The sequence below is a fragment of the Hippoglossus stenolepis genome, chromosome 21, assembly GCF_022539355.2.
Source record: "Hippoglossus stenolepis isolate QCI-W04-F060 chromosome 21, HSTE1.2, whole genome shotgun sequence".
NCBI classification, from domain to species: Eukaryota; Metazoa; Chordata; class Actinopteri; order Pleuronectiformes; family Pleuronectidae; genus Hippoglossus; species Hippoglossus stenolepis.
Genome location: NC_061503.1, coordinates 12,662,834 through 12,676,349, shown reverse-complemented (window position 1 = coordinate 12,676,349; position 13,516 = coordinate 12,662,834). Strand labels below are relative to the sequence as shown.

General features: G+C 41.6%; 1 protein-coding gene across 2 annotated transcripts in view; it reads right to left on the bottom strand.

The window, feature by feature from the left end:
• LOC118100345 (A disintegrin and metalloproteinase with thrombospondin motifs 3) overlaps positions 1–13,516 on the bottom strand; it is a 45,820-nt gene that overhangs the window by 20,116 nt on the left and 12,188 nt on the right. For both annotated transcript variants that reach the window (XM_035145317.2, XM_047338255.1), the window contains exons 3-5: positions 10,486–10,642; positions 7,655–7,851; positions 2,391–2,474 (exon numbers count right to left, since the gene is read on the bottom strand). In XM_035145317.2, the coding sequence (XP_035001208.2) occupies positions 2,391–2,474; positions 7,655–7,851; positions 10,486–10,642 (438 nt within the window). The remainder of the gene's footprint in view (positions 1–2,390; positions 2,475–7,654; positions 7,852–10,485; positions 10,643–13,516) is intronic.

Here is a 13,516-nt window from a genome sequence, read left to right as displayed (position 1 = left end):
ATGAAAAAAGAAAAAATCTGTTGTCGCTAATCTATTGTCAATATGAGATACTGAAACAAGCAGCGTCTACTTCTGAATATTCATTTATGGTAATACAAACAAGATGGAGCTATTTCTGAATGACTGTGCTCTGCATCATAAACACATGATAACACTGGGATGATTTCACTGTTTTTCAACGTAAGTTCCCAGTATTTCACTTGCTGTACTATTACTAGTAGTACTGTACTATTTACAGCTTCTTACTGTTTTTAAATGTGCAGTTCTTAACTTTGTGAATTTACAACACAATACTGGTAACAGATTTTCTCCATATTTACAGTATGTATTTCAATTCACAGTGAACCCTGCATTTATTCTTATTAATATTGTAATAATAATAATAATAATAATAATAATAAAATTACTACTATGAAAAAATGACAAAGGGACAATACTTCTTAGTTCCTTTTAAAACATTTATTAATACAAAAATATGTCACCAGTACAACACAAGCAAAACTTGACCTGAACCTTAACTCTCCTTTACTCTTCCTCACTTTTCTTTGGCTGGACATTTCAGTTAGAATGAGACAATAAACAGTTTATTGTCAGTGAGTGAGTGAATAAGTGTGTGTGTGCGTCTGTGGAAGAATCAGCCAAAAGTACCACGTGAAGTCATTCAGCTTCTTGATGAGCGCGCTGACGCATTGATTCACTGACGTTGCCTTGTTATTGACCGTCTTCCCTCTCTTCTTGCTTCGCACCTTCTCCTGAGTCTCTTTCTCGCCTCTCTCAGGATAAATGCAGGTTCTGAAAAACAATGCAGAACAACCAAAGGATTATTCCAGGAGATATCAATCTATAAACGTGACGTATCAAGCACGAGTCTTTCCGTGACAGTGTAGTGATGCTGAATATTGAAACATGTGATCAAACCAGTGATGACATTAAAAAGGAAGAGCAGCAACAACAGTATTAAGAGAGTCAGCAATAATGTCTGTCCATTAGTCTAGTAACAGCCAACGGGTAATTACATGATTGCTTCCTCTATTAATACTGTGTATGAATCACGCTGTGTGGTGAAGTATCTTTAAAAAAGCTCCTGCCTTTGAATAAATCCCAGTGTTCATGCTGCATCAAGTTGATACTGAAGGTTGAAATTGTAGGAGGAGAAGAATACAATGAGCCCAGGCACAAAGGATGTTCCCTCACACAGCATCTCTTTTTTCTACATGCTCATCATCCATAACTGGTTTGTCTGGGTCACTGGTCCTGAAAAAGATTACAGATAGAATGCACAATAATTAGGAAATTGCTCATTTTGCATCTGGCATTATGAAAAAGACAATATTACAGTTCTTTCAATAAGACTATGTGAACAATACACATTGATAAAGTTGTAAATGTTTTTTTTCTGTTTTTAATGTTCTGCATTGTTAAACTTTATAACTAATTTAGATGCAATTTGTAGACGAGTGTAGTCGTCCATATTTCATTTCCACGAAAAATCACAAACTTACCAACTACAATCAAACGTGGGGTTTCAGGCAGTGGGACAGTCAACTGCACGATGGCTGGTGTGGGAGACACCTTTTAAAAAGCACAGAAACAAAATGAGTCACTACCTCAATACATTAGTCCACCCAGTTGAATTGTCTTTCAGCAAACGCAGCAGTGGTGCTTTAATTTGAATGTAAACTGGAAGAAATACTGCTGACGTGCTGATTTTAGCTACGGCACAATGCAAATATGAGGGTTTTCAAAAACCTTTTGTAATAAGTTGACGAAAAACAAAAGAGAAGCCACACAGTTGTAATTAAAGGGTAAACATATTTGGAATTATTAAAGGTTGAATAAAAATAGGTACTTACATCGGTCAGTGTGTGTTGCCCTGTCAATGAGGGCCAATCTGTGACAAAAAAGGCTGAGCAGGTAGAAGTGTGGACGGAGGCTTTGTGGCAACAAGGACAGGAAGACGAGTGTGCTCCGAAGTTAAATTGAACAAAAATAAAACGCAAACTGCACATGCAAACTTTTTCCAGAAAACAAAAAGGTCCTATGTTAGTCGGTTCTTTTCTTTCACCTTCCCAAGATGCTCAGCTGTTTACAGTATTTACATTAAAGATTTACATAAGCACTGAGCTGGAGAACAGAACACAGAAGGCTAGCAGTTGTTCTAATTGGTAGTTGGTTGTTGCTGTGGACATTTTAACCTTTTATTCTGAAGGGGTTGAGTGTTATCACATCCTATTCTAGGCTATGATGGTATAATGTACAATGTACATAGGTTTGAAACACAGAGGTAATCTAAATATTAATATGTGTCCTGTACCTAAGGTCTTTAGCTTGAAGGACCCTTGCACATGTATTTGCACAAACAGACACTAACAACGCGTGACCCCGCTCACCTGTCTGTAGCCGACCATTATCATGCGGACAAGGACGATGTTGATGTTGGTTCCCAGAGATTCATCGTGGTAAATTTCATCAACCTGAGGGGAAATGAAAGGAGTTCGTCACTGAGCTGAAGGGTGAGAGAGACACTGGAGGTTAATGAAGGTGGCTGAAAACATCTCAACATGTGCAGGCCAATAATAAAATCAAGCACTTTTCAAGCACCGGCTGTCCTTAAGGCGAACAATGCACACAGACTGCAATTGGTCTCTGACGTGTGGGGGGGAAAGAAACCTGTTGTGAGCGAGAACTGTTACAAAACAATATCAGAGTTTGTTTTGGCCTCATTTCTAACTTCCGTTGCCAAGGTGATGCAGTAATCTGTAATAAATAACCCTTAATTATAATTTGGCAGTGAAAAGGACAAACGAATGCCTCGTCTAGCGATGGAAATCAAATGATATCAAAAGGTGAGAAATAAAAAAAGGGAAGCTGGGTTCCAAGAAATCTTTCCGGTAACATTTTCAAACTTGAAACTTGTGACTTTTTATAGCTTGACTCACGGTCCGTGAATAAATGAAGGCACAGAGAAATGGAACAGGCGACTGATTTGCTTGAGATCCCCCCGCTGAGAGGCCAAGCTGTTTGGGGATCAGTGTTTTTACTTGATTGCGGCTTTGAGGAGAAGATAAATGCTGTTCTTAGTGCAGCCGTGATGTACAAACTCTTTACAGGTAACACGGTTTCCAGTCAATTAATTCCTCTGTGTCCTGATATCAGCCGGGTTTATCTCAAATCTGCTGAAACAAGCAGCAAAGACTTGTTTGAGTTTTGTTTTGTTTTTTTCATCTCTTACAACAATCTTGGAATAATGATGAAATATATTCTTAAGACATTGGCAACCATCCAGGGAAACCAGTGTTAGTTATGCAATGGCAGCGAAGCCTGACCCAGAAATGTGTCAACTGCTGTTTGGCTTTATAATAATGCTGTGGTATGTAAAGGCTAAACCCAGGGCCGAGCCAGGACCCCGTTCAAATCCCAAAGTTCAATTTCCACTTGGGTGTTGATTTATTTTCACCAAATCGTCGCTGCAAGGAAAAGTTCATAGGGGGAAAAGAGTGGATATTTCTTTTTCCATAAATCGGTAAGTCATGTAGTTGGGACATGTTGGTTATGGATTGTAATTAACAAAGTGCCAAACAAACTGGGCAACTCTCGACTGGAAAACAATGGAGTCATTTAGCTTCACAAAGCACACTCGCATTTCTCCATGTGACTTCTGAACTTGTTACTGAGAGGAAACCAGTTTTACAGCTGCTGTTCACCGAAAGTGACAAACTCATATAATTCAAGCTGAGAAAATATTTGAATCAAACTCCTCTGTATCATTCGTTGTCTTCATAATTTGTGCAACATTTTTTCTTGCACTTTCAGGAGCCTCTTGTCTTGACAGTGTCTCCAAACTACCCTGAGTTTTAGAAAAAGCAGTTTCCAGGAACAGTACTGTGCTAAAACTGCTCCGCTGCTGATTGCGAATGCCGTCCTAATGAGGGCAGAGTCTGATGGTACTGCACTGTAATATCACTGGCTTTATGTTCAGCTTTCAATACCCCTGATGATGCCATTTTACATGAGTCCCTTGTAATTGGTTTTCTTCCTTTCTGTTGAACAAGCGTGTTTAAAGAGGCTGCAGGTTATTCTGTTCCTTCCTCTCTTCATTGTGTGGGGTGTCCCACAAGGCTCAGTACTTGGTTTAATAATATTCAGTATATTCTACTCTGTGGTCATCCCTGTCATGCTGAAGATGAAAGTTTTAACAATAGTCATTAACCGAGGTCTTATGACATGATCCATTTCAGGAACATGATCTGTGTACCTCAACAGAATATAGTTCTGTTTTTTTGGGGGAAAATGCACATTTGCTTTCTTGTCAAAAGTGAGGGAAAAAGATGGTTACCACCCTCATGTCTGCATTATTTTATTATTATTTATAATACCAAAACTAAGAAGCTTCTGCTATTTCCACCGTTCGCCAACAGTCCAAATTCTGAAATCATCATATCCTGATCCCCTTCCTTGAGCTCCTCTATCATTCTTTCTTTTGGGGATGTTCCTCACTGCTGAGAATCTTTTCCCATCTCCTGTTTTCATATGAGCTGAATTAAGATGTTTCATAGTCCTTCTCTGCTACAATTTATTTAATAAACATTGTTATGCTCTTCCAGCAATAAAAAAAACACTGGTTGCCTGCAGCAGGCAGCTTATTATGAAGCATAGTTATGTTTCATTGCTAGGAGACCTCTTATTAGCCATATTAATTATGGCAGCAGTTGGGTTAGTTTGTGAACCTGAGATAACAATGGTTCTTTTACCCACAACATAACCAAGTGTTTCAGGTGGTCACGCTCTACTGTTTGTCTCAGAAAACGAAATCTAGAGAGGAAAATAAAATAAATCTATTTAGCACAGGCCAAAGGTTTGATGGGTTTTGTGAAGCACAACTTTTATCACATTTTTAAGTCATTGTATGTGTTTTTGAAAGGTGCAGTGGAAATAAAATGCTGTTGGTGCTTTGTCAGTATCAGTTTTCTTTAGACCACCTCTCAGCCTGTCAATAACACGCAACACGATCTAACAAAGGTCATCGATTAATTGGTGTCGCTGGACAAATCACAAGAGCCCGGAGGTGCAGTCCCACGTTTTTCATTAATACTACAGCAGAGTCGAACAGCTGGGATGTTGTTTCTGTTCATAAGCTTTAATCTCTACAGCTGCCGAGGAGAAGCAGTATGCAAAAAGTTGAGCTCGTGATTTATCATAACGACAATATGGACAGAAGAGAAACTAATATGGACATATGGACATATGGAAATGCAGTCGTCCATATGTCCGAGGTGATAAACTAACACAGAGCTGCTGGGACCGTCATTACCAAGACAGCTCAAATTATTTTTTTATTTTTTATCACATTGTAATGTCTCTGCTCTTTGTTTTCTGGATTTGAGAGATGTCGCAGCTGCAGATAGGAATAAAAATGTGTTTTTCTTTTTAGTGATGCTGTAAAATCTCAAAGCTCCTTCAGTCCCTGTCCTTTTTTCAACCCTCACAAAAGGCTTCGTATGTGGCAAACAGAATAACAGCTTCGGTGAAACGGCTACGAGTGTGTGTCAGTGAGCTTTCTCTGCGTAAGAAAATTATGACCGTGCAGAACAAAAGCTCCGTCACTGAAGAGCGGTTAACCTTGGCCTGAGTCCAAATTTGCACTGGGACGAAGGGTTACACCCACGGCATTTAAGCAAATATTCCATTCACAGAAGCCTATTCAGGTCAATAAATGCTGTAAAGAACACTCGAGTGACCCCGAATTCTCCCAGATTTGTTACGATCTCACATTCCTCCACTGCTCTTTCCTGACCTATTTACAGGTTGGATCTGAAACAGAGAAGCTGTTGAAAAAAGCATTAAAAAAAAAAAGGTACCTGGACTACTTTTGTAAACACAGAGGTCACATATTCTTTCTCACATCTGTATTGAAGCTTCCAAAAACTTTTTTTTAGTGCGTCCTGCAGTGGGACGGGCCGGCCCCCGCGTATACAGGGATAATTACAAAGCCAGGAGAAGCACACAGAGAGCTGGGATCAGATTGTTGTGGCTGCAAATGGGAGAAGCAGCTGCGGGCTACAGTCACTATAGGTGTCACTGGCTTTTGTACGGCGTCAAATCGATGTAGAACAAAAACCTGGTCCGCACTCAAACAACACAGCCATTGTGTGGCGAGGCACCTCGGCCGTCACCTTGGCTCTGCGCAGACAGGATGTCCAGTAATCAATCCCTCAGGGAGAGTTTCTCCAGGTGGTACTACACATTCTGCAGCCACGGAGCCGGGATTCAGGGGATTTAAGTGGGCAGAGCTCTTTCAGACACAGCGAGCCAGTGGCTTACAAATGTAACTGAAGGGTTTTGTTTGAGCGGCACCTTTCTCTCTGGAAGTGGCACGTTTCTCTCATCAGATTTGACTCAGTGGGAGGGAGGTCGTACGGATTTCACTGTATGTGTCAGTTGATTTCATCTCAGCGGACCTCCTCTTATGCCCACGAGTGATGTGAAATACTCCTGAGTGCCTGTATCAGAGAGCACTGGAGGACAATTACACTCTCACAGCCACTTCACAATATAATAAATAATTCGCCAGGATCATTAATAATCAGGCATTCCTCCCTGCCAAAGACATTTGGGGACAGAATGTGAATATAATATCCTAATTAAGTAAACACATCATTCCATGAAAGCAGAGCTTGGCAGTGCGAGCGGACTTCTGGCACTGGGTTGCCATGACTGCCCCGCACAGCTTCCAGTCAACTTTCTAATTGGTCTAGCGCAGCTAATCAGACCACCATGCAGGGTCCAAATGGTAACTGTTACAGAGTGAAACCAGCACCCTGTGAAAATCTGACTTGGGGGGATTTGGGCCCAGTAAGTAGATTAGGGTGGTAGGAGCTGGTGGAACCCGTAATGAATGAGCTGAGAGTTTCTTTTTTCTTTTTTTATCCTACCCCCACCTCCTCACTGGTAATCCACAAACAGCTAGAGAGAGAGAGAGAGAGAGAGAGAGAGAGAGAGTGAGAGAGAGGTCTGGGTGAGAAGTGAGGTCTGATGTCAGAGGGGACAAGGAGGTGAAAAATATCTCTAATAAAGATGCGATTGCAGAATTTAGCAGCATGCTTTACACTGAGCTGAATTACAGAGCTTTTACTTTGAAAAGTTGTGAACTTGGGTCTGAGGATCGTGTCGATTAAGTTAACGGACCTCTGAAATATCTGACATGCGATGTAAGAAAAAATTTACAGTAGTTGAGTAAATCATTTAAACTTATATATAAACCACACATGTGAATAGTAAAAAGGTCCGTTTCATTTTTTGGAAAACATAGAAATTCTTCATTGCACATAAACCAGGTACAATGAACACAAAGGTTCACTCTGCACCATAGACTGTTTAGAAGGACTCACAGGTACGGCACCAATTCATTTATCAAACGGAAATGACACAAATGTGTTGGTTTGGCTTCGACATGGTTATTTTTTGCTGCTTTTCTATGTAATAATGTGATAAAGCTAAATATCTTTTGATTCTGGACTGTCGGTCATTTCAAGACTGGGAGGGGATTGTGGATATTTCATCAACACATTTTTATGACAATGTTAATTGAAAAACAAAATCTTCTGATGTTTCATGTTGAACATCTGCACAAACAAAGTGGTGAGAACTGACTTACTATGTTCATGAGCGTGAGAACATAATTCTGCACGTGCTCCTTGCCGTGGAAGCGCACCACAGAGTCGTCCACGGCCAGCAGCACCTCGATGTTGTAGTCGTCTTTCTTCGCGTGCCTCCTCTTGCGCTCGGTTTCGGACAACTTCTGCTCCACGAGATCCAGAGATGCGGGGAGGTCCGCGATCCCGAAGTCCGTCACTGCGAATATAGGTCAGCACATAAACAAGTCAGCGAACAAGACTGTGGGAATCGGATGCATGTATATTTCTTCTCTTATTTCAGCTCCCGTGAAGTGATTTACTGTACGTCAGTGTCAAACTCGACATAAAACAACCGTCTCCGGGTCTCAGAGTGAGCAGGTGGGATCCTTCGGGGGTTCTGACAGGGCTGCGGCCTGTGGATATTTTCTAAGTCGCTCGATCTCGAGTCAAAATGCTCCCCGCGGACTCATAAATCACTGGCCTGGAGAGTGAGAGGTGTATTTCCTCATGCTCCATGTTCGGCCAAACTATACAGTGTGTGCATTCAGAGATTCAGTCCCAACTGGGTCACACTGATTCCAAAAAACAACTTTTGCACGTGTGATTTTTATGCACAGCATCTCATCCCTCCGCGGTTTTGTTTGTCAGAGATTAAACACTTGTGTGTATTTGTAATTTTACAGATTCAGGCCACGACACAGACCAGGATATGAAAACAGATTTAGCTCAAACAGTAATGTGCAGTGAACCACATGTTTGGAGCACAGCACGACAGAGCCACAGGCACTCAGAGCTGCACAATAATTATGTTTTCTGTTGCATTAATAATCAAAAACAAATACACAAACCCAAATGTGTTATCCTTGATGGAGGTTATGATGCTCTCGCATGTCATTTTATGCAGCATAAGCACAGTACACATGTCTGAAATTGTTTCATGCATCTAGATAGCCACGGCACGTTGCTGCAAGCGATCACATATAATGACAACAATTTGCACCTAATTTCACATTTAAGACATCACTACTTCAAGTACAAATGGAAACATGAGAGTTAATCTTATGCAAACCAGAAAATCCAATTAGCGAGATATCTTCAGAGTTACAGAGCAGAACATTTCAAACAAAGGATAAATAACATTAGATGCATTGTTTTGAAAACATAACAAGTGGCTCCAGGTAAATCTCCTGAGAATTTGATTTGGAACATGAGTGAATTAAGATAAATTCATGCAATGACTGCAAAGACTTGTGTATTTCTAGTGATCTGTTTGCAAAGCTTTGTAATTAAAACCACATAAGCGTGGATAAAGACTCTAAATGGGAGTGATGGAGCATGACATATTATTTCAGTTCGAGTGAAGAGCAACGGCACATACACAAGAGGTTAATGCTTCCCTCTGTGAATCCCATCTTATTAGAGCGACACAGAAACAGGAATGGAAAAAGGTAAAAATGGCACAAAAAAAAACGTCAGACAGCTGCATCACTTTACACAAGAATGTAGCCTGTTAAAGATAAAATTGAACGTAATGGGAGGTTGGGAAGAAAAAAAAACAAAAAGCGAGGCTCAGAGGATGTGAATGAGTCAGTTGATTAAAATTTTGTATTATGAGCTCGAAGGGCTGCGGAGGAAAATGAAAAGAGACGTTTCGCACACAGGCAACGGGAAAATGGGCTGAGGTGAAAAAAAAAATACATCTTCCGCCAGATGCTCAAGCTATTGTTGCGGCGAGGAAGGAGTAGAAGAGGAATTCATGATGGCGTTGAGTCGTTTGACTGTGAAGGAAAGGTCAACCCCCCCTCTCTCTCTCTCTCTCTCTCTCACTCCACAATGACCCCCCCCCCCTCCCTCCCTCCCTCCCTCCGCGTCCCGAGCCGAGTAGTACCACCAGAGCCGAGCATTCCTCGCTTCACCAGGTGGTTTAGTGAACGCTGCCTCGGCTGCTCGGGATAATAAATGTACGCAGAGAGGTGATGGAGTCTTTAAAAGCTGCAGAATTAAAGGGACGCACTGAACGCTGCAGGGTTAAGTGACTGCGCTGGTGTGCACTGGTTTCCATTATGTGTGAAAGTCAGTGTTTGTGTTTCAACTTCATTGTCAAAATGTGCAGTTGTGTATCCAACCAGATGTGCAAATAAAAAAGTGTATTGTAGGAAACATAATGATGAATAATAAATACATGGCAGACTATAATAAAAACATATACTAATAGTACAGGTTAAGATTAATATGTGCAACTTCTAATGGAATTACTGCAATTTTAATCAATGCAATGCCGAGCATAGACTGTATATGAAGATGGACGACATGGCGTCTCCACTAGAGTGAAGCCAAAGTGCCTCGATCACCTCCTGGTGGCTGGCTGCAGTGTTGGTCATAAACCGTGACTCCTGGCCATAGACTACATTTTTCTGAAGGAAAACCTCTGTCTTTGTAGGTATAGTTCTTATCACACTGATGTTTGTTCAAGGGTTTTTTCCTGTAACTTTGGTTTTAATTTGTTATTTGATGCAATAAAAAGAAGGTGAAACGTCATGATTGTCAGTATATACAGTATCACTTGGACCTTTCCATAAAGCACGAGTTCTTTAAAGTGCTGAAAAGTAAAGAAGAAATAAAGGAGAAAGAAAAACAGCCTTAAACCTGTTCCTCTTCCCTCTTTATGTTTGTTATTACATGAGATTATTAATTTATGGTCATGTTTGGAAAATAACAAACACATAAAGGGCAGAAAATGCACTTAATCACACACGCACACGCACTCGTACACAAGTTCAAGTGAAAACACACACAAACCCACACAGTGCTTTTTGTTTCCACAGACGTCACGCTCCCTCTCCGGGCCTACCTTCGTTGTGGAGGTCCTCCCTCCGCTGGCCCGACTCCCGCTTGATGGCCGACCTGCGGTAGACCACGTGCACACGCCCCTTCACTTCCACATCCTGCTGGCCCTTCTCGAGGGGCTCGATGAAAAACTCCCCATTATCAGTCCGGATCAGACCTGCCTGGAAAAAAATAGGCCTTCACATTAGTGCACCCCTCCTCCTTCAAAAGGACGGTAATTCCACTGGAGCCAGTAATTATAGCGTGCCGGATCAATTGGAGGATTTAGAGCAGGGCTGAATATGGGAAATGACGCAGGTAGATGCAATTTGGGGCCCTTCAAGCCCCTCACCGGATTTTATTGAGTGTCACAATGATTTCAGCCCGGACGAGATGATGAGTCGCAATGTCTCAATTCAGCCGCAAGTTCTCATGAGCTTTATGCGTCTCTGGTAAAACTCTCGTGTCGGATTCCCTCAGCTGTGATATGTCTGCGACGTTTTTCAAAGCCTGTGTTGAAGTTTTACGGTTAACTTTTCGATGCAGTGACTTTATCTCAAACTTCAGTGAGCAGACTCTGACACGTCTCAGGATTCTGAGACTCAACTACCCACAGAGAGCAGCCGTCCTCTTGCTGTTTTCATACAAAGGTAAATATAAGGCCAGAGGGATATTATTAGTAGCGCAGCGAGTTTGTGGGCACGTTGAATGTTCCGTCACGCCCCCTTGTTCAAAACTCAACGTTTTCTTTTTGCTGCACCGAATAACAGGTGAGGAAACATCTTCACATGTGCTTCTTCTAGGGTGAATTTCTCTTTTCTGGCTGATTGTTGATGTCAGTAAAAAATAATGTCAGGTGTTGAAAGAAGGCCTCAGTGAGACAGACTGGAAATACTGTGAAATTGTGTTTCCCAATCAACATGTGGATGCACCACGCTGCAGCTAATCTTTGTTATTATTCATTTCCATGGCACAACAACAACAGCAGCACAACACAAATTTAGAATTCTATTAGATCTGGGTGATGTGGCCAAAAATGTCCCATCCATTCATCTGTTATCTCTACCGCCTCCTCTCCTGAGATGCATGGGGGGAGCTGGAACCAATCCCAGTGGACATTGGGCAAGAGACAGGTCTCCAGCGTATCACAGGATCAACAGACAGAGGCATAAAACCACTCACACTCACATTAACACCTAAGGTCAATTTAGAGTCGCCAATTAAATGATGAAAATGATATTGCACTAATGTTATCGTTTAAATTCCGAGCTCCAAACGTGGAAAATACTGTAATAAAGTGAAAGAGCTTATCTGTAGCTATACCCTCTGAAAATCCACCTGACACTTGCTGCTCAGCATCAAACATCCATCCATCATCGGTAACGTTTTTTTTCTTTGAGGGTCACGCTGACATTGGGCGAGAGGCGGGGGAACACCCAGGCCAGGTCGCTGGTCCATCGCAGGACTGACATAGAGAGACGAACACCCAACCACGCTAGCACCAAACAGCAGACAGATGAGGTTAACACATGGAGGATTCAGAAGCTGGAAACACGACTTCTGATAAATCACAATACCGTTAATCTCAAATTCTTGCTGACATGTCTGAAATATGAACTTAAAATATATGTCGGCATTCAAAGCTTGTCCCCACAGAGCCTGAGCGGCAATAAAAGGTTTACGGTATACATTCATGCGCATAAAACTTTTCCCTCCATGTTACATAATTGCTTATGTAAGCGAGAGTGGAGGTGGTGTCTAAAGCTGGATATCACAAGCTGTGTGTACACAATGGAGCAATAGTCTCTAACATCCACTTCTGTTAGACTATAGCCTGCACGTGTGTGTGCAGTATAAAATAATGTGGAAAGCTTCTGCCAGAACTGTATGTGTTATTCTTATTTGGGTAACGCAACCATTAAAACGTAAGCTGCACGTCTCTGGGCTGCAGGAGGAACCACAAATAAAGGCCTCGTGTTTTTCACATCTTTTCCTAATCAGGACACTTAAGTGGAAGAGGTTATGTTTCCACCGCCGTCTGTTTGTTTGTTTGTTTCCAGGCAAGATTACACAAGAACAACGGAAGGGATTACCTCAAAACTCGGTGGAAAGATGCCGTACGGCTCAGGGAAAAAACCTAATAAAATGTTGGTGGGGATCCGGGGGGAGATCCAGAATTTATTTTATCACTTTTGTACGCAATGCGAGATAGGGCGTATTTTGGCATTTCCGTTATTTTCTCAGGGAATAATGCATGGATCTTGATAAAATCCAGATCTAGTGAATTTAGAAGTGGTTTCATAAGGGGACTGTTTGGCCATGGCTGAGGTATGCAATCTACAATAGTATGTTTGTTTGTAAGCAAGACTACGCAAAAACAACTGAAAGGATTTCCAATGCATGTTGGTTGAAGGATGGGACATGGGCAGAGAAAGAAGAATCCATTACAATTCCATGAGGATAGATGCAGGAATTTCTTTATCTCTTTCTTTAACATTGTGAGATTGGTTGTTTTTCAACATTTCTATTATTTTCTCCCAAAAATATCCGAGTGTGTGCAATTTGGTGTAATTTTGATCGAATTTAACAGGGACTGTTTGGCCTTGGATCAACTGAATGCCATTCTAGTAAAAAAAAATAACAATAGGTATAGGGCATGAATGTGACACTGTGACAGGCTCCTGAGGTGATAATTAACTGGAGTGTAACAGTCAGAGCAAATAACCAAGATGACGCAGAACCATTTCCTTTTGTGTCGCCACCTTGTCTCAATTAAGATCAATCTGAATACGCAGTGCGTGGCACTAATCACATTTCTCAAATTCCTACTCCTCACTGAGAGAAACAAAAATCTATCATTACACTCATGAAGAAGGCGCACGGACAAGGCTTTGGCGAGAATGTCTGTATTTATGACTCCGAAATGAAATCGATATACAGCCCGGAAAAGAGAGCTCCATCTAAACAGCTCAGGAGCCGTGAACTTAAGGGCGAGCGAATGACAGTGAGGGCAACGAGGAGAGAAAGAATCTGTCCAGCCTCGGACCAGGAAATGC